This window comes from Trichomycterus rosablanca, chromosome 6 (assembly GCF_030014385.1).
Source record: "Trichomycterus rosablanca isolate fTriRos1 chromosome 6, fTriRos1.hap1, whole genome shotgun sequence".
Classification (NCBI taxonomy): Eukaryota; Metazoa; Chordata; class Actinopteri; order Siluriformes; family Trichomycteridae; genus Trichomycterus; species Trichomycterus rosablanca.
The window spans coordinates 52,359,044-52,381,485 of record NC_085993.1 but is presented as its reverse complement, the minus strand read 5'-3'; the positions used below and the strand labels follow the sequence as shown (position 1 = coordinate 52,381,485).

At 39.8% G+C, this 22,442-nt stretch overlaps 1 protein-coding gene across 1 annotated transcript in view; it reads right to left on the bottom strand.

Moving 5' to 3' along the window:
* Positions 1-17,115: 17,115 nt before the first annotated feature.
* The window catches only part of LOC134317363 (RNA-binding protein 26-like), a 15,976-nt gene continuing 10,649 nt past the window's right edge, over positions 17,116-22,442 (bottom strand). Inside the window, exons 10-12 of the mRNA XM_062998175.1 lie at positions 21,333-21,419; positions 21,121-21,234; positions 17,116-17,305 (exon numbers count right to left, since the gene is read on the bottom strand). Of these exons, the coding sequence (XP_062854245.1) occupies positions 17,213-17,305; positions 21,121-21,234; positions 21,333-21,419 (294 nt within the window). The 3' untranslated portion in view covers positions 17,116-17,212. The remainder of the gene's footprint in view (positions 17,306-21,120; positions 21,235-21,332; positions 21,420-22,442) is intronic.

The following is a 22,442-nucleotide window of genomic DNA, read 5'->3' as shown; positions in this document are numbered from 1 at the left end:
CCTGTATACTATACTATACACACACCTGTATAATGCACTACACACTCCTGTATAATACACTACACACACCTCTATAATACACTACACACACCTTTATACTACACTGTACACACACCTGTATAATACACTACACACACCTGTATACTATACTATACTATACACACACCTGTATAATACACTACACACACCTGTATACTATACTATACTATACACACACCTGTATAATACACTACACGCACCTGTATACTATACTATACTATACACACACCTGTATAATACACTACACACACCTGTATACTATACTATACTATACACACACCTGTATAATACACTACACGCACCTGTATAATGCACTACACACACACCTGTATAATACACTACACACACCTGTATAATACACTACACGCACCTGTATAATGCACTACACACACACCTGTATAATACACTACACACACCTGTATAACACACTACACACACACCTGTATAATACACTACACACACCTGTATACTACACTATACACACACCTGTATAATACACTACACACACCTGTATACTATACTATACACACACCTGTATACTATACTGCACACACCTGTAAAATACAATACACACACCTGTATACTATACACACACCTGTATAATATACTACACACACCTGTATACTATACTATACACACACCTGTATAATGCACTACACACACCTGTATAATACACTACACACACCTCTATAATACACTACACACACCTTTATACTACACTATACACACACCTGTATAATACACTACACACACCTGTATACTATACTATACACACATTTGTATAATACACTACACACACCTGTATACTATACTACACACACACCTGTATAATACACTACACACACCTGTATACTATACTATACACACACACCTGTATAATACACTACACAACACTACACACACACACCTGTATAATACACTACACACACATGTATACTATACTATACACACACCTGTATAATACACTACACACACCTGTATAATACACTACACACACCTGTATAATACACTACACACACCTGTATACTAAACTATACACACACCTGTATAACACACTACACACACACCTGTATGATACACTACACACACCTGTATAATACACTACACACACCTGTATAATACACTACACACACCTGTATACTATACACCCACCTGTATAATATACTACACACACCTGTATACTATACTATACACACACCTGTATAATACACTACACACACCTGTATAATATACTACACACACACCTGTATACTATATTATACACACACCTGTATAATACACTATACACACACCTGTATAATACACTACACACACCTGTATAATACACTACACACACCTGTATAATATACAAACACCTGTATAATATACTACACACACACCTGTATACTATATTATACACACACCTGTATAATACACTATACACACACCTGTATAATACACTACACACACCTGTATAATACACTACACACACCTGTATAATATACAAACACCTGTATAATATACTATACACACACCTGTATAATACACTACACACACCTGTATAATATACTACACACACACCTGTATAATATACTACACACACCTGTATACTATACTATACACACACCTGTATAATACACTATACACACACCTGTATACTATACTATACACACACCTGTATAATACACTACACACACCTGTATAATATACTACACACACCTCTATAATACACTACACACACCTTTATACTACACTATACACACACCTGTATAATACACTACACACACCTGTATACTATACTATACACACACCTGTATAATACACTACACACACTATACACTCACCTGTATAATATACTACACACACCTGTATACTACACTACACACACCTGTATACTATACTATACACACACCTGTATAATACACTACACACACTATACACTCACCTGTATAATATACTACACACACCTGTATACTACACTACACACACCTGTATACTATACTATGCACACACCTGTATAATATACTACACACACCTGTATACTACACTACACACACCTGTATACTATACTATACACACACCTCTATAATACACTACACACACCTGTATAATACACTACACACACCTGTATAATATACTACACACACCTGTATAATATACTACACACACCTCTATAATACACTACACACACTATACACACACCTGTATAATACACTACACACACACCTGTATTCTATACAATATACACACACATGTATACTATACAACACACACACACCTGTATACTATACAATACACACACCTGTATAATACTCTACACACACCTGTATACTATACGATACACACACACACACCTGTATACTATACAATACACACACCTGTATAATACTCTACACACACCTGTATACTATACAATACACACACCTGTATAATACTCTACACACACCTGTATACTATACCATACACACACCTGTATACTATACAATACACACACACACCTGTATACTATACAATACACACACCTGTATACTATACAATACACACATGTATACTATACTATACACACACCTGTAAACTATACTATACACACACCTGTATACTATACAATACACACACACACCTGTATACTATACAATACACACACCTGTATAATACACACACATACACACACGATAATTCCACTGGACTTCAGAGCAGTACAGGTATCCGGGTGTGGCAGGTTGAAGTGTAATGGAGGAGGAACGATGCTGAGGGTGTGTTTGGTGCTCTGGGTCCTGTAGTTGCTATGACGCTTGTAGAGGTAACAGTTTAGGGATTACCCTGTCTGGATTAGGAGTACAGAAACCTTAACACCATTCAGCACATTCTGGGATGAATTAGAATGCAGACTGTGAGTTAGGTGGTCTCAGTTATGATCACTGCCCGACCTCACTGATGCTTTAACATGGACAAATACCACACACACTCACACACTGCTGTTTCTGTAATTAGTCTCTGCCGTGTGTGTGTGTGTATGTTTGTGTGGGTGTGTGTGTGGGCGGGGGGTGTCGGGGGCCGCCGGGGGTAATAAATTGTAAGCAACATTGATAAACTAATGCAATTACAGGGCGGGTCAGAGACTCAGCTAATTTAGTGATAGCACTGAGGGGGGCGAGGGGAGGGGTGTTAGTGACCCTCTGGGGTTTAACACTGCCGCTTCATTAAAGCACCCTGTCTAACACTGTGTGTGTGTGTGTGTGTGTGTGTGTGTGTGTGTGTGTGTGTGTGTGTGTGTTGGAGGGAGTATTAAAGACCGAAGCTAGCACCGGGACATAATCCAACATAATAAACCACCGACACACACACACACACACACACACACACACTCACACACACCAAATAGAAGAGAGGGAGTGAAGTGTTCCTGTCGTATAAAGCGCTACCTTAAAACTGGACGTCAGTCGGTTCTGGGAGTGGTGTCGAGTTTTAAAGACGTTGAGTTTCGATGTATTTTTCCCCATAAGGATGTTTGTGAAACCTGTTAATGCGTCCATGGTCCCGTGGAGCTGCAGATATTTTAGTCTCATGTAAAATAATAAAGATCCGCTGGCCCGATAAGATCAGCAATGTAGAACTGTGGCAACGAACAAAGCAGCAGCCTGTTGACCAAGACATCCTTCAGAGACGCTGGCGATGGATTGGCCACATCCTCCGCAAACCTACATCCAACATCACCAAACAATCCCTCACCTGGAACCCCCAAGGGAAGAGGAAGAGAGGACGGCCTAGAAATACCTGGCGCCGAGACCTGGATGCAGACGCCAAGCAGATGGGCAAGACGTGGGGACAGCTGGAGAGACTCGCCCGGAATCGTGATGCCTGGAGAGAGCTTGTCGGCGGCCTATGTCCCAGACGGGACCACAGGCGGAAATGAAAAAAAAAAAAATAATAATGAGGTTGTTTTTGACACTTAAACACTGAAAATAACACAAATATAATATAAACACACTGCAATACAATTACTAACAGTTACACATCAATAACAATACAATAAAAGCTGCACTTTAGTTTTACTTCTTTATTGTTTCCTGACGCTTCTTAATGCTGGAGATGCTCGATGTTGGAATACCGTATTCCCTTCAGCACCGGCGCATTCACACGAGAAGTGCCAAAACCGCTTTTGCTTTTCTCGCGGTGCCGTTATTTCCTATGAAGTGTGACGGCGGTGCACAAAACTTAGCGTGACTTATTGTAGTAAAACAGCGAGTGAGGAATGTGATTAGTGGAGGAACTTATGAGCAGTAATAATGAAGAGAAGTTTAGTGCTCCTGTCTCCTTCTTTTACTACATTAAACCACGTTAAGCTTTATTTTCAACCAGAAGCGTTTTAGACTCTGGGAGAAGCTGATTCTGATTCTCACCATTTCTCAGAAGCTGGAGCTGTAACACAAGTTTAAAAGTGAAACAGGGAGGAGAATCCAGATAAACACAGATACATGTGGAGCTGTAACCCTGGATCTGCACCTTATTCCACACTGATGCAGATTCAGATCAGATTCGAGCACTGAACAAAGCGACGGTCACACAAACGTCCAGTTTAAGGAACAAATTTCTCCATGAAGGGCGTCGAGTTTCAGAGATTTCGAGTTTACGAGACGTCGAGTTACCCGGTACCGCTGTAATAATTATTTAATAAATATGATTTAGCGCAGCACGTCCTCGTCCGAGTGTGTCAGTTCACTCCAGCTGCTCTAACAGAAACAGTAGACAGCCGAGTACAGCGGTTCTCAACCAGGGGGCCCCGGCGGGGGTCTCAGTGAGCCTTGGGGGACTCCTGTTGCTTTAAAATTGTGTAACCACACAAACACGCAATCAGGGGTCACGACCTGCAGTGTGTAATGAGATTTTGATGTTTAACCCTAGTAATGGTGTAACTCAGTCTGTCACATGATCCATACCAGCCAATCAAATCAGTTAATCATTTACAGCTCTCACTCACACACACTCACACACACACACACACAGACAGACACACAGACAGACACACACACACACACACAGACACACACACAGACACACACAGGTTACTCCAGTTTTATTGGCAGTTGTAGTGTAGTGGTTAAGGTACTGGACTAGTAATCAAAAGGTTACTGGTTCAAGCCCCACCACTGCCAGGTTGTCACTGTTGGGCCCTAAACCCTCAATTGCTTATACCCTAGACTGTCACAGCATAATTGACTGTATAATTAAACTGGTTAAATAAATATATTAAATATAATTTGTACATGACTGTATAATTATATTGATTAAATAAACGTATTAATTTCTATAAATTTAAAATAATAAATATATTAAATATAATTTATATGTGACTATAATTATATTGGTTAAATAAATAAATGAATGTGTGGTGTGAAACAGCGCCCCCAAGATTCAGCCAGTGTAACTACAGCACCGAGTTTCACTACATCGCTTCTTCTTGATTCTTTAACTTATTTTACCCTCTTTATTAATTCTTACTTTTATTTTATTACCTTCTCATCCTTTTATTACCTTCTCTTCTTCAATCTTTACCTCATAATTTACTTCTCATCCTGTTCACCACCTTCTCGTTTTTCTTTATTCTTTTCCACTTTTCTTCAGCTCTTTCTTCTCTTTCTCCGTCTGTTTCTCCTCCAGCTTCATCATCTCCACCTTTTTACTTTCTTCACCATTTGGCTTCTTTTACTTTGTGAGGTTTTTATTATCTCCTTCACCATGTTTTTCTCTCCTCCACCCCTCCAACCCTCCGCCACCTCTCATTTTTCTTCTGTTATTTATTTTCTATCCCGTATTTCTGCCGTTTCCCATCCATCGGCCTTTGGCATCATTTTGTACATTTTGGATCAGTTTGTCACTAAACCGTTTTATCAGAGCGAGCACTCCTCTGTTCAGATATAATGGCTCATTGTGTGGTTCGCTGGAGTCCTAAAGGTTTAAAAATTGCTCTGTAATCATCAGGAACTCTCAGATCTCCAGGAACTCTCAGATCTCCAGGAACTCTCAGATCATCAGGAACTCTCAGCTCAGATCATCAGGAACACTCAGTTCACATTAAGTTTAAGTCTCGGTGGTAGAACCATCCTGTAGGGTGACCCAGCAGGCACATTTAGGTTCACATCACTGCTGCAGCAACAGCGACGCCTGCTGTTCATTCAGGGCACCAACCGGACCGGTGGAGGAACACACCGAGCACAGCGTGAGAAAAATTATAAAATAGAGTTGGAAAATAGATTCTGGGGGCCAAAGAATGACCACGTCTGCTTTTATTTTTTATTCTGGCTCGTCCTCGTGGGCACGTTTTACTCGGAAACTAACGATTTCGCCGCGGTGTCGTAATTATAAACGCGTTATATTTAAGTCTGGACCGGATCAGTTTGAGATTTGGGGACATTGATGTAAAATAACGAGCGAGTGCGGCGCCGGCGTAATCTCCGTGACCCGGAGCCGTCTCCCCCGAGCCCCCCTGATTTATGTCCCTAATTTGGCGGTATTAGCGGGGACGCTGGGATTTGTGGCGGAGCTGAGGGCGCTCGGCTGCACGATGAGGCACGGCGCTAAAAGTTGGGCAGAGCAGAATGAGACGGATGGAGCTCGGAGAGGAATCTCCCTTCCCGGCTCGCGCTCATACAATGAGAGCCATTTTTCAGACGGGCGCTCACTCCGCCCCTCGGCCCCTTATTAAATAAGGAGAATATAATAAGGAGGCGATGCCGAGTGACCGGCGGAGTGATGATGATGATGATGATAATGATGATGAAGATGACGAAGAGCCGAGGGTTCCGGCTCCGGCTGTGCTGACCGAAGGGGTTCTGTTTGTGAGGAACACGTCACCCAGGAACACTAAATTAATCATGTTTGCTCAGGAGCCGAATTTGCTTATGGAGACTCGTGATCACATGAAATATTAAGCAGTTCCTCTAGCGGCGGCAATGGGGGGGCATGAACCCACCCCACGCACACACACCCCCGCCTACACCACCACCACCACCACCACCACCACCACCACCCCCCCGCGGAGCAGAAACACTGGAGTTTAGAGTTGTTGTGAGGAAGCAGAGAGGAGTAAACAGTTCCTCCGTTCAGTCTGGGAGAGACATTATTCATTTAGACATCCAAGAAGAAACCAGTGTGTGAGAGTGTAGCAGGTGCAGCAGTGTTGTTGGGATTTTTAAACACCCCGGTATCAAGCATGGGAGGAAAACCAAGCTTCGATATATATAAAAAAACATAAAGCCAGCAGACTAGAGGAAGACAAACACACAGAGGTTTCTGTTCCTAATAGAGGATTTAAAAATCCAAACCCTGTTATTACCATGCTAGTATTATCTGCTCATCAGGGTGCTATTGGGGTCCCTTTATATTAACAAATAGGATACAGAAGGGTGAGTGTACAGAGAAACGGGCTACAGTCAGTAATTGTATACCCACAAAGTTCATCAACATGGTAGGCGTGGCTTATAAAATAAAGTATATGAGGATATACAGTAAGTGAGTGAACATGAGCAAGTACTGTATGTATGTATGTGAGTGAATGGATGAACTAGTGAGTGTGTATGTGACTAAGTGAACAGGCTTATGAATATGTAAGGAGTGAATGGGTGAATTAATGAGTATGTTAGTAAGTGAACAAGTGAATGGATATGTAAATTAGTGAACAGGGGAATGGGTGTGAATGAATGAATAAATATGGAAATGCATGAACAGGTGACTGAGTGAACAGGTAAATGAATGCGTATGTGAACGAGTGAGCATATAAGTGTGTACGTGAATGAATGAATATGTGATTGAATGATGAGGTAATTACTGAGTGTACAGGTGAGTAAACAAGTGACCGAGTGAACGAGTGAATAAAAGAGTATGTTATTGTATAGTAAATGAGTGAACAGGTGAATGTGTGTATGTGAATGAGTGAGCATATAAGTGTGTGAGAATGTAAGTGAATGAGTAAGTGAGTGAACAGGTGAATTAGTATGTGAGTAAGTGGGTGAATGAATAAGTGAATATGTGTGTGTGTAAATAAAGAGGTGAATGAGTGAATGAGTAAACAGATAAATGAATGAAGATGTGACTGAATTAACAGATGTATAAATAAGTGAATGAGTGAATGTAAGAACAGGTGAATAAATGAAAATGTGACTGAGCAAGCAGGTGAATGAGTAAACAGATGAATGAACATGTGATTAAACGAACAGATGAATGAACGAGTGAATATACAGTTGTGTTCAAAATAATAGCAGTCCAACATCACTAACCAGATCAATCCCTGTTTTTGGTAGAAATTATATTTATACATGGCAAAAAACTTACTAGTAGGTGTAGTAGAGTAATAAAAAACCAACAGACCCAACCATCATGACATGCATGCTGCTGATTCTGTGTAATTGGATAATTAACTAAAAGGGGCGTGTTCAAAATAATAGCAGTGTGAAGTTCAATTAGTCAGGTCATTCATTCTGTGTAAAAATGGGTGTCAAACAGGTGACCCTTATTAAAGTATAAAAGCAGCAGCTGTTGTACATGCTGGTTATGGTGCATTTCTCTCTAAAAAACAGAGTGAAATGGGAAATCCAGACATTGTTCAGAAGAACAGCGTACTTTGATTAAAAAGTTGATTGGAGAGAGAAAAACATAAAGAAGTGCAGAAAATTATAGGCTGCTCAGCTAAAACGATTTCAAATTCTTTAAAATGGCAACCAAAACCAGAAAGATGTGGAAGAAAACGGAAAACTACCATTCGGATTGATCGAAGAATAGCCAAAATGGCAAAGACTCAGCCAATGATCAGCTCCAGGGAGATCAAAAAGGTCTAAGGTTACCTGTGACGGTTAGAAGACGCCTGTGTGAAGCCAAGCTATCGGCAAGAAGCCCCCGCAAAGTCCCATTGTTGCAAAAACGACATGTGCTGAAGAGGTTACAATTTGCTAAAGAACACATTCACTGGCCTAAAGAGAAATGGCGCAACAGTTTGTGGACTGATGAAAGCAAGATCGTTCTTTTTGGGTCTAGTGGCCGCAGTTTGTCAGACGACCCACGAACACTGAATTCAAGCCACAGTACACTGTGAAGACAGTGAAGCATGGTGGCGCAAGAGGAATTGTGGAATGTGGTCCAATCGTCCTGGGCTGGAATACCTGTTCACAGGTGCCAGAAGTTGGTTGACTCCATAAAACACATATGTGAAGCAATTCTCAGAAACAGAGCTTAAACAACTAAATATTAGTTTAGTGATTTACAGGAAAGCTAAATATTGAAGCATTTTTCACTTTACACAGTAAATGTTTGAGTTTGTAAAGAAAAATGCAGACACTGCTATTTTTTTTGAACAGCCTAATATTCCCTTTTCTTCACTTTCTGTGAAGTAATAACAAATTTGATCAATTTTAATTCATGTTTTGATTTGGAAAAGAATGTGCCGTGTTCTCAATGCATTTGTGTGTATGAAAAATAAAAGCTATTATAAGAATTCTGAGCTTTATTTACTTTTTTAAACACACTGCTATTATTTTGAACACAACTGTATGTGTGATTGAAGAGGTGAATGAATGATACCCTGTGTGCAGGGTGTGTACATGAATGAATGAATAAATTAATTTGTGAATTAGTGAACAGGCGAATAAATACAGTGCCTTGCAAAAGTATTCAGCCCCCTTGAACTTTTCAACCTTTTGCCACATTTCAGGCTTCAAACATAACGATATGAAATTGTAATTTTTTGTGAAGAATCAACAACAAGTGGGACACAATCGTGAAGTGGAACGAAATTTATTGGATATTTTCAACTTTTTTTAGAAATAAAAAACTGAAAAGTGGGGCGTGCAATATTATTCGGCCCCCTTGCGTTAATACTTTGTAGCGCCACCTTTTGCTGCGATTACAGCTGCAAGTCGCTTGGGGTATGTCTCTATCAGTTTTGCACATCGAGAGACAGAAATTTTTGCCCATTCTTCCTTGCAAAACAGGTCGAGCTCAGTGAGGTTGGATGGAGAGCGTTTGTGAACAGCAGTTTTCAGCTCTTTCCACAGATTCTCGATGGGATTCAGGTCTGGACTTTGACTTGGCCATTCTAACACCTGGATACGTTTATTTGTGAACCATTCCATTGTAGATTTTGCTTTATGTTTTGGATCATTGTCTTGCTGGAAGATAAATCTCCGTCCCAGTCTCAGGTCTTTTGCAGACTGCAACAGGTTTTCTTCCAGAATGGTCCTGTATTTGGCTCCATCCATCTTCCCATCAATTTTAACCATCTTCCCTGTCCCTGCTGAAGAAAAGCAGGCCCAAACCATGATGCTGCCACCACCACGTTTGACAGTGGGGATGGTGTGTTCAGGGTGATGAGCTGTGTTGCTTTTACGCCAAACATAACGTTTTGCATTGTGGCCAAAAAGTTCGATTTTGGTTTCATCTGACCAGAGCACCTTCTTCCACATGTTTGGTGTGTCTCCCAGGTGACTTTTTATAGATATCTTTGAGAAATGGCTTTCTTCTTGCCACTCTTCCATAAAGGCCAGATTTGTGCAGTGTACGACTGATTGTGTCCTATGGACAGAGTCTCCCACCTCAGCTGTAGATCTCTGCAGCTCATTCAGAGTGATCATGGGCCTCTTGGCTGCATCTCTGATCAGTCTTCTCCTTGTTTGAGCTGAAAGTTTAGAGGGACGGCAGGGTCTTGGTAGATTTGCAGTGGTCTGATACTCCCTTCATTTCAATATGATCGCTTGCACAGTGCTCCTTGAGATGTTTAAAGCTTGGGAAATCTTTTTGTATCCAAATCCGGCTTTAAACTTCTCCACAACAGTATCTCGGACCTGCCTGGTGTGTTCCTTGGTCTTCATGATGCTCTCTGCGCTTTAAACAGAACTCTGAGACTATCACAGAGCAGGTGCATTTATACGGAGACTTGATTACACACAGGTGGATTCTATTTATCACCATCAGTCATTTAGGTCAACATTGGATCATTCAGAGATCCTCACTGAACTTCTGGAGTGAGTTTGCTGCACTGAAAGTAAAGGGGCTGAATAATATTGCACGCCCCACTTTTCAGTTTTTTATTTCTAAAAAAAGTTTAAAATATCCAATAAATTTCGTTCCACTTCACGATTGTGTCCCACTTGTTGTTGATTCTTCACAAAAAAATTACAATTTCATATCGTTATGTTTGAAGCCTGAAATGTGGCAAAAGGTTGAAAAGTTCAAGGGGGCTGAATACTTTTGCAAGGCACTGTATGTGAGTGAGTGAACAGTTGAATAAATGAATATGTGACCGAGCAAGCAGGTGAATGAGTAAACGGATGAATAAATGAATGTGACTAAATGAACGGATGAATGAACAGGTGAATATGTGAATAAGTGAACAGGTGAATTAATGAATGAGTGAGTAAATGATTGTTAGTGAGTGAACGGGTGAATGAGTGAGCATATAAGAGTTGTGTGAGAACACAAGTGAATGAGTGAGTAAATGAATGAATAAATGTGTGACAGCATTAACAGATGAAGGAGTGAATATGTGTGTGTGAATGAAGAGGTGAATGAATGATACCATGTGCAGGGTGTGTACATGAATGAATGAACAAATGACTGAGTGAACAGGTGAATGAATATGTGACTGAGTGAACAGGTGAATGAGTAAACAGATGAATGAATGAATGTGACTGAGTGAGTGAGTGTATAAATGATTGTTAGTGAGTGAACAGGTGAATGAGTGAGCATGTAAGAGTTGTGTGAGACCGTAAGTGAATGAGTGAGTAAACGGATAAATGAATGAATGTGTGACAAAATTAACAGATGAACGAGTGAATGTGTGTCTAATGAAGAGGTGAACAAATGATACCATGTGCAAGGTGTGTACATAAATGAATGAATAAATGAGTATGTGACTGAGTGACCGGGTGAATGAATGTGAGTGAATGGGTGAAAGAGTATGAGAGTAAATGAACAGGTAAATGAGTGTGTATGTGAATGAATGAGTGAAAAGGTCAAGTAGTATGTCAGTGAGTAAGCGGGTGAATAAATGAGTGAACGGGTGAATGAGTGAATATGTGACTGAGCAAGCAGGTTATTGGGTAAACGGATGAATGAATGAATGTGACTAAATGAATGGATGAATGAACAGGTGAATGAATCTGTGAATGAGTGAAGAGGTGAACAAATGAGTAAGTAAACAGATTAATGAACAGGTGAATGAGTGAGCATGTAAGTGCATGAAAATGTAAGAAAATGAGTGAGTGATCAGGTGAATGATACCGTGTGCAGGGTCTGTGAATGAGTGACTATATGAATGAATGAATGACTGTGAATGAGGGAATAAATGAATATGTGACTGAGCAAGCATGTAAATGAGTAAGTAAACGGATGAATGAGTGAACAAGTGAATGTGTAAGTATACGAGTGAATGAAGGAGTGAACGGGTGAATAAATGAGTGAGTGAATGAGTGCATAAATAATTGTTGAGTGAACTGGTGAATGAGTGAGCATATGTGTGTGAGAATGTAAGAGAATGAGTGAGTAAACGGGTGAATGTGTAAGTGAACGGTTGAATGAGTAAATGGGTGAGTGAGCATGTGTGTGAGAATGTAAGAGAATGAGTGAGTAAACGGGTGAATGATACTGGGTGCAGGGTGTGTATGTGAATGAGTGACTATGAATGAATGAATGTAAAGGTGTAGCTGTGTGCCTCACATCACCACAGCCCAGCCGGATCACTGAAGCCCCCGACGGTTCGTTAGAGGCGGAACCAAACCCGGCGCATCACTTCCTGTTCAGTCACACATCATTCGCTGAGCTCGTTAAGAGACTCACTCATTCATCTTACTGACGCTAATTACAAACCAAAACAGTCCAAAACAAACGAGGCGCGGCGTAAAGACGTTAGCCGACACCACGCCACACGCGCTAACCTCGTTAGCCAATATTTTCCGAGGTAAACGAGTCAGACGGAAAGCGTTCTGACCCCCGAGCGCTAAGCTCACGCTGCGCGGCGACACTTAGCCGATCCATCAGCGCCGTTCGGGAGGTTCAGCGGGGCCGGGACGGGGCGGGGCACGCCGGGAGCCGCCGCGCGGGAAACAGACCCTCGTAAAGAGCCGGCGGATTAACATCCGTCACCGTCAGCCTCTCCGCCCGGCCGCCGCTCGTTACGACCCCCGTTCGAGGTCAGAGGTCGAGCGTGGAATAAAAACGCCGCGCGCACGCCGAGCGCTTCTGCATGTAGCGCGCTAGCACTTAAAAAGCCCCTCGCTGAGCCGGACGGCTAAATGTGGAGCGGCGCCGGACCCTCGGCGCTCCGGCTCGGGAGCAAATCGAATCCCTCACAATTAACCCGGCTCAGGCGACAGGCGCCCGGGTGAGAGCGCCGCACGCTCGCTCTGATTGGGTGATCAGTCCTCGCCCGCACCATGCAGATCTCAGCGCAAAGGATGATGGGAGACGAGGGCGGCGAGAGCGACCCCACCCTGAGCGGAAACATCAGGAGAGCGTTTCTGTCAACAAGGAATAAAAGCTCATCACAGTATTGCTCCTGTACTAATAAATACATAAATACATGTAAGTAAAATATAAATAAATATCAATAAATGATAAATTTACTCTTTTACTGAAGCGACTTTTATATTTCTAATTATTTTAATTCTTACAGCAGCTTTATGGAGAGTCAAAACCTCCAAAATAAATAAATACAAGTGGTGTTTATGTAAAAATAACAAATAAAATAATATGAATAAAAAAAAAAAAAGAGTAAATAATATAGTATAAAAAAAAATCTTTTTTTAAATATGAAAAATACAATATTCTAAACGAAATAATATAAATAAACTAAATTAGATAATTAAAAAATAAAACACAAATAATAATTATTTAAATATGAAAATTAAATAAATTTATAATATAAATAATAAAACAAAGAAATAAAATACATAAATAATACAAATGAAATAATATAAACTAAATTAAATAATTAAATAAAATACATAATGAATACAAAAATAATCATTTAATATAAAAATTAAATAAATTAATATAAATAATAAAGCAAAGAAAAAGAAAAAAAATACAATATTCTAAATAAAATATAAATAACCTAAACTTAAAAAATAATAAATAAAATACATAAATAATAAATAAAAAAATTATTAAAAATATTAAAATTAAATTAATAATAAAAATAAAATATGTAAATACAATATTCTAAATAAAATAATGTAAGGTAAATCAAATAATGAATAAACAAAATACATAAAAAAGAATAATTTAAATATAAAAATTTAATAAATTAATAATATAAATATAAAAAAAAGAAATAAAATACATAAATACATTCTAAATGAAATAATATAAACAAGATAAATAATTAACAAATAAAATACAAAAATGAATAAAAAAGCATTACTTAAATATGAAAATTAAATAATTAATATAAATAATAAAACAAAAATAAAATACGTAAATACATAATTCTAAATAAAAAACAAATAAAGTAAATTAAATAATGAATAAATAAAATACATAATAAATAAAAATTGTAAATAAATAACGAATTACATTGTATTAATTTTGTTACTTATTACTAAATAAAAAATACAATGTAATGAAAGTATAATTTAAATAAATAAAATACATAAAATACATTTGATAAATAAAATTTAATAAATAACTAAAATACAGAAGCAAGTGTTTTTAAATTAAATAAAATAAATAAAAATAAAACATTTGGCTCCTTGTCATGTGTAACTTATTCAACATTAACAATTTTACTTGATAAATGTATTTTTATTTAACAGTTTACTCTTTATCAGATATTTTTAAATGTAAATAATTAAATGTCATTTACACACATTATATTTGTGCTGGCAGATACATCAATAACTTCATAAAATCATAAACTAAATATAAATAAAAGTCATGAGATTTTCTGTACACGATAATAAAGTGGAAACGTTTATAATTTATTCTCAATGAATGATCACTTACATCTAAAATCAAATCAAAAAGTAAAAATGAGAAAAATAAATTCAACATTTCACACCTTAATCCAAAGCTGTGGGTTCAGAACCAGTCAGAAGGTTTCTGGGGTTTCACAGAATAAAGGATTGACTGGAGAACACATCAGGGCATGAGCGCTTGTGTTGGGCCCCGAACGCTCCGTAATGTGTAAGGTACCCACAGTCCTCTTACAAACCGTTCTTACTTACAGAAGCAACCAGGTAATAAACACACCACAGAAACGTGCTGCTGATCAGAACACCCGGTGTACTGGAACATCAGGGCTGAGCTTTACATCTCATGGTCAGGGGTAATGGGCAGTGATGCCCACGTCTTCATGTTTGATGTCCAGTGGTCTGAAGCTCTATGATGGTTGGCCGTTCTGGTTGATGTTCGTCCACAGTTTGTGATCGTGCTGAAGCTCAAACAGAACAAACAGAATTTCAGCAGATAAATGAGCAGAATATAAATATTCCATTATAATAAAAATAAATAAATAAATAAACGTACCTGCACTCTCACTCCACCGTCTCACTGATACTCACCTGCAGCGGTTACATCAGGAAACAATGTAAATAAATAAAAAATCTAAATAATATAACAAAGAAATCAAATAAACACAATATTATAAAAGAAATATAAATAAATGTAATTAAATAATTAATAAAATAAAATAAATGAAATTCTATAACAAATGGTTAAAAATATACATAAAATAATATTAATAAAGAAAAATAAACAAAGAAAATGTGAATTAAATAAATTATAACAAAATTGATCAATAAAATTAAAAAAATAAATGAAAGATAAAATAAGAAATTATATATAATAAAGTCAAAAGAAATACATAAAAATAATATTAATAAATAACAAAAGAAAAAACTGAATTAAATAAATAATAATTAATAATACATAAAATAAATTAAATAATTAATAAATGAAATACATAAATAAAACTGAATAAAATTATATAACAAGTTCAAAAATATACATAAAATAAAATTTAAAAAAGAAATAAATAAAAAAGAAAATATAAATTAAATAATTAAATAAAAAATAATAATAGACATAAAATAAATTTGATAAAGAATATTAAATAAAATACAGAAACAGCTCAAATTTAAAAATATATAATAACGTTAAAAATGTAGATAAAATATTAATAAATAAAAAGAAAAAAGAAAATATGAATCAAATAAAATATTAAATAAAATAAATTTGATAAATAAAATGTAATAAATGAAATACAAACAGCTAAAATATACATAAAATAACATTAATAAATAAAAAATAAATTATTAATAAATTAATTAAATAAATAAAAAATTATAATTACAAAAAATACATTTGAAAAATGAAATTTAGGAATAAATGAAATACAGAAATAGCTAAAATAGAAAATTATATATAACAACAAATAAAGATATAAATATATAAAAATATTAATAAATTAAAAAAAGAATTAAATAAATAAATTATAATAATAAATAAATTGTACATAAAATAAATTTAATAAATAAAATGTAATAAATAAATAAAAATGTTATTATTTTAATGAAATGTTATTAAAAAGTAATTATTTCTCACCGATACTCACCTGCAGCGGTTAGATCAGGAAACAGGAAATTTGCTCTTTTTGTGAGGACTGGGGGGTTTGGGGGGTTGAAATGGTCTTTATTTTTTCAGCTAGTAAAGTTATTTTTTCTTGTTTTTCGTTAGCGCTGCTGATGCAGAGCGTCTGAATCTTTTTTATTCTTTTTTCTTTTCTTTTTTTTCTAGCTGATTTTCTCACAGACCATTTCAATTCTTTATTTTCTTTTTTTTTTTTTTACATCTCAAAGCCGAGCGAAGCAAAGCAGAGTCTTACAAATCATTAAAATTCATACATAAAATATGTACACAAACTAGCTGAGAGCGCTAACGCTGCTAAACGACCGCGCGCTACGCGTCCCCTAAATTAAAACTCATTATTCAGGTTCACATTCAGACCTGAAAAACTAAACCTGGATTCTTTACAAACGGAACAACAAAAGAACTAAAGGTACAGAGAGGAGGGAACAGTGGGATCAGACCCAGTTCTCAGTGAAATATGGACTCTTGTGTTTCTAACAAACTTTAATTAAAAACAATCATTTCAAAAAGAGAGCAGGAAGTGATGCGGGACGCTGGAGGCGGGGCCGGCGGTCAGACGTCTTCATCTGCGCCAGGGCCGCGACTCGGCGTCGTCCTCCTCCTCTTCGTCGTCGTCCTGAAGCAGGGCGTCGTCCACCAGAGTGTCCTCCTGGTACTGCAGCCAATCAGGGAGCAGAGAGAAGCAGCTCATTAGCATAATGTTAAAGATTCTATAGGTCACTGAACTCTGTATCACCTGGTACCCATCCAGTACAGTCAGATACCCGTCTAGTAACCCAAGATACCCGTCTAGTAACCCAAGATACCCGTCTAGTAACCCAAGATACCCGTCTAGTAACCCAAGATACCCGTCTAGTAACCCAAGATACCCGTCTAGTAGTACAGTTAGATACCCGTCTAGTAACCTTGGATACCCGTCTAGTAGTACAGTTAGATACCTGTCTGGTAGTACGGTTAGATACCCGTCTAGTAACCTTGGATACCCGTCTAGTAGTACAGTTAGATACCCGTCTAGTAGTACAGTTAGATACCCGTCTAGTAACCTTGGATAACCGTCTAGTAGTAGGTCAGATACCCGTCTAGTAGTACAGTTAGATACCGGCCTAGTAACCTTGGATACCCGTCTAGTAGTACAGTTAGATACCGGCCTAGTAACCTTGGATAACCGTCTAGTAGTAGGTCAGATACCTGTCTAGTAGTACGGTTAGATACCCGTCTAGTAACCTTGGATACCCGTCTAGTAGTACAGTTAGATACCCGTCTAGTAACCTTGGATACCCGTCTAGTAGTACAGTTAGATACCCGTCTGGTAGTACGGTTAGATACCCGTCTAGTAACCTTGGATACCCGTCTAGTAGTACAGTTAGATACCCGTCTAGTAGTACAGTTAGATACCCGTCTAGTAACCTTGGATAACCGTCTAGTAGTAGGTCAGATACCCGTCTAGTAGTACAGTTAGATACCGGCCTAGTAACCTTGGATAACCGTCTAGTAATACAGTCAGATACCCGTCTAGTAAACAAAGATATCCGTCTTGTAACCTTGGATACCCGTCTAGGAGTAGGTTAGATACCCGTCTAGTAATACAGTCAGATACCCGTCTAGTAACCTTGGATAACCGTCTAGTAGTAGGTCAGATACCCGTCTAGTAGTACGGTTAGATACCGGCCTAGTAACCTTGGATAACCGTCTAGTAGTAGGTCAGATACCTGTCTAGTAGTACAGTTAGATACCCGTCTAGTAACCTTGGATAACTGTCTAGTAGTAGGTCAGATACCCGTCTAGTAGTACGGTTAGTTACCCGTCTAGTAACCTTGGATAACCGTCTAGTAGTAGGTCAGATACCCGTCTAGTAGTACGGTTAGATACCGGCCTAGTAACCTTGGATAACCGTCTAGTAGTAGGTCAGAAACCTGTCTAGTAGTACAGTTAGATACCGGCCGAGTAACCTTGGATAACCGTCTAGTAGTAGGTCAGATACCCGTCTAGTAGTACGGTTAGATACCGGCCTAGTAACCTTGGATAACCGTCTAGTAGTAGGTCAGATACCCGTCTAGTAGTACGGTTAGATACCGGCCGAGTAACCTTGGATAACCGTCTAGTAGTACGGTTAGATACCGGCCGAGTAACCTTGGATAACCGTCTAGTAGTAGGTCAGATACCCGTCTAGTAGTACGGTTAGATACCGGCCTAGTAACCTTGGATAACCGTCTAGTAGTAGGTCAGATACCGGCCTAGTAACCTTGGATAACCGTCTAGTAGTAGGTCAGATACCCATCTAGTAGTACAGTTAGATACCGGCCTAGTAACCTTGGATAACCGTCTAGTAGTAGGTCAGATACCCGTCTAGTAGTACGGTTAGATACCGGCCGAGTAACCTTGGATAACCGTCTAGTAGTAGGTCAGATACCCGTCTAGTAGTACGGTTAGATACCGGCCTAGTAACCTTGGATAACCGTCTAGTAGTAGGTCAGATACCGGCCTAGTAACCTTGGATAACCGTCTAGTAGTAGGTCAGATACCCGTCTAGTAGTACGGTTAGATACCGGCCTAGTAACCTTGGATAACCGTCTAGTAGTAGGTCAGATACCCGTCTAGTAGTACGGTTAGATACCGGCCTAGTAACCTTGGATAACCGTCTAGTAGTAGGTCAGATACCCGTCTAGTAGTACGGTTAGATACCGGCCTAGTAACCTTGGATAACCGTCTAGTAGTAGGTCAGATACCCGTCTAGTAGTACGGTTAGATACCGGCCTAGTAACCTTGGATAACCGTCTAGTAGTAGGTCAGATACCCGTCTAGTAGTACGGTTAGATACCGGCCTAGTAACCTTGGATAACCGTCTAGTAGTAGGTCAGATACCCGTCTAGTAGTACGGTTAGATACCGGCCTAGTAACCTTGGATAACCGTCTAGTAGTAGGTCAGATACCCGTCTAGTAGTACGGTTAGATACCGGCCTAGTAACCTTGGATAACCGTCTAGTAGTAGGTCAGATACCCGTCTAGTAGTACGGTTAGATACCGGCCTAGTAACCTTGGATAACCGTCTAGTAGTAGGTCAGATACCCGTCTAGTAGTACGGTTAGATACCGGCCTAGTAACCTTGGATAACCGTCTAGTAGTAGGTCAGATACCCGTCTAGTAGTACGGTTAGATACCGGCCTAGTAACCTTGGATAACCGTCTAGTAGTAGGTCAGATACCCGTCTAGTAGTACGGTTAGATACCGGCCTAGTAACCTTGGATAACCGTCTAGTAGTAGGTCAGATACCCGTCTAGTAGTACGGTTAGATACCGGCCTAGTAACCTTGGATAACCGTCTAGTAGTAGGTCAGATACGCGTCTAGTAGTACGGTTAGATACCGGCCTAGTAACCTTGGATAACCGTCTAGTAGTAGGTCAGATACCCGTCTAGTAGTACGGTTAGATACCGGCCTAGTAACCTTGGATAACCGTCTAGTAGTAGGTCAGATACCCGTCTAGTAGTACGGTTAGATACCGGCCTAGTAACCTTGGATAACCGTCTAGTAGTAGGTCAGATACCCGTCTAGTAGTACGGTTAGATACCGGCCTAGTAACCTTGGATAACCGTCTAGTAGTAGGTCAGATACCCGTCTAGTAGTACGGTTAGATACCGGCCTAGTAACCTTGGATAACCGTCTAGTAGTAGGTCAGATACCCGTCTAGTAGTACGGTTAGATACCGGCCTAGTAACCTTGGATAACCGTCTAGTAGTAGGTCAGATACCCGTCTAGTAGTACGGTTAGATACCGGCCTAGTAACCTTGGATAACCGTCTAGTAGTAGGTCAGATACCCGTCTAGTAGTACGGTTAGATACCGGCCTAGTAACCTTGGATAACCGTCTAGTAGTAGGTCAGATACCCGTCTAGTAGTACGGTTAGATACCGGCCTAGTAACCTTGGATACCCGTCTAGTAATACACTCAGATACCCGTCTAGTAAACAAAGATATCCGTCTTGTAACCTTGAATTCCCGTCTAGTAGTAGGTTAGATACCCGTCTAGTAGTACAATCAGATACCCGTCTAGAAGTACAGATGCCCGTCTAGTAGTAGGTTGAATGCCCGTCTAGTAACCTTGGATACCTGTATAGTTGGTCAGATATACGTCTAGTAGAACAACTAGATATCTAGTAACCAAAGATACCCGTCTAGTAGTAGGTTAAATACCAGTCTGGTAGTAGGTCAGATACCTGCCTAGTAACCCCATATACTTGTCTAGTAACCCAAGATACCCGTCTACAGTCAGATACCCGTTGTGTAATGCCGGGCACCGCTCTGTCCCAGATAACACTCTTACCTTAACGGGCACAAATTTCCACAGTCACAGTACAACCCTTTATTTTAGAGAGTTATATTAATAAATGAGTCCAGTAAGTGTAAAGTCAGGTGTCCACATACTTTTGACCCATGTTGACCCGTGTGTGTTTATGCGGCGCTGAATGTACTGACCTCGTCCTCCTCCGGTTCCGCTTCGTCTGGATCTCCGCTGCTCAGGGCGGCGGCCGGTTTGAACCAGGAGAGACGCAGGACCTGATGGTTCAGCCGCACCCCGTGAACGGCCGCCTGCAGAGGGAGACACGGATCGGGGCGGGGTTTAGGACGGACGGACGGACGGACGGGGACGGGGGGGGTGATGAGAATGTGTGGGTGGTGCTCGGTACCTGTTCTGCCTCTGTTCGGGTTCTGAAGGTGATGATGGCGCTGAGACTGGAGTCGTTCATCTGACAGTCCTCGATCTCGCCGAATTGCTAACGGGGACAAACAGAGGCGTCAAAAACGGACGAGGGGGCGACAGACAGACAGACAGACAGACAGACAGACAGACAGACAGACAGACCGGCGCTCCTGGATGTTGTTGATTTTGGGTTCTGTTTGTGGACGCAGCGATGAACCGTGTTCACTGATTAGGGTTTACTGAAGCGTTCCCCAACCCACATGGTTCTATTCCTTACCACATCATTCCATTACACACATCTGTATCAGCAGTAACACTCAGCTACACACACACACACACACACACATCTGTATCAGGAGTAACACTCAGCTACACACACACACACACACACACATCTGTATCAGGAGTAACGCTCAGCTACACACACACACACACACACACACACACACACACACACACACCTGTATCAGGAGTAACGCTCAGCTACACACACACACACACACACACACACACATCTGTATCAGGAGTAACGCTCAGCTACACACACACACACACACACACACACACACACACACACACACACACACCTGTATCAGGAGTAACGCTCAGCTACACACACACACACACACACACACACACACACACATCTGTATCAGGAGTAACGCTCAGCTACACACACACACACACACACACACACACATCTGTATTAGGAGTAACGCTCAGCTACACACACACACACACACACACACACACACACACACACACACATCTGTATCAGGAGTAACGCTCAGCTACACACACACACACACACACACACACACACACACACACACATCTGTATCAGGAGTAACGGTCAGCTACACACACACACACACACATCTGTATCAGGAGTAACGCTCAGCTACACACACACACACACACACACACACACACTCACACACTCACACATCTGTATCAGGAGTAACGCTCAGCTACACACACACACACACACACACACACACACACACATCTGTATCAGGAGTAACGGTCAGCTACACACACACACACACACACATCTGTATCAGGAGTAACGGTCAGCTACACACACACACACACA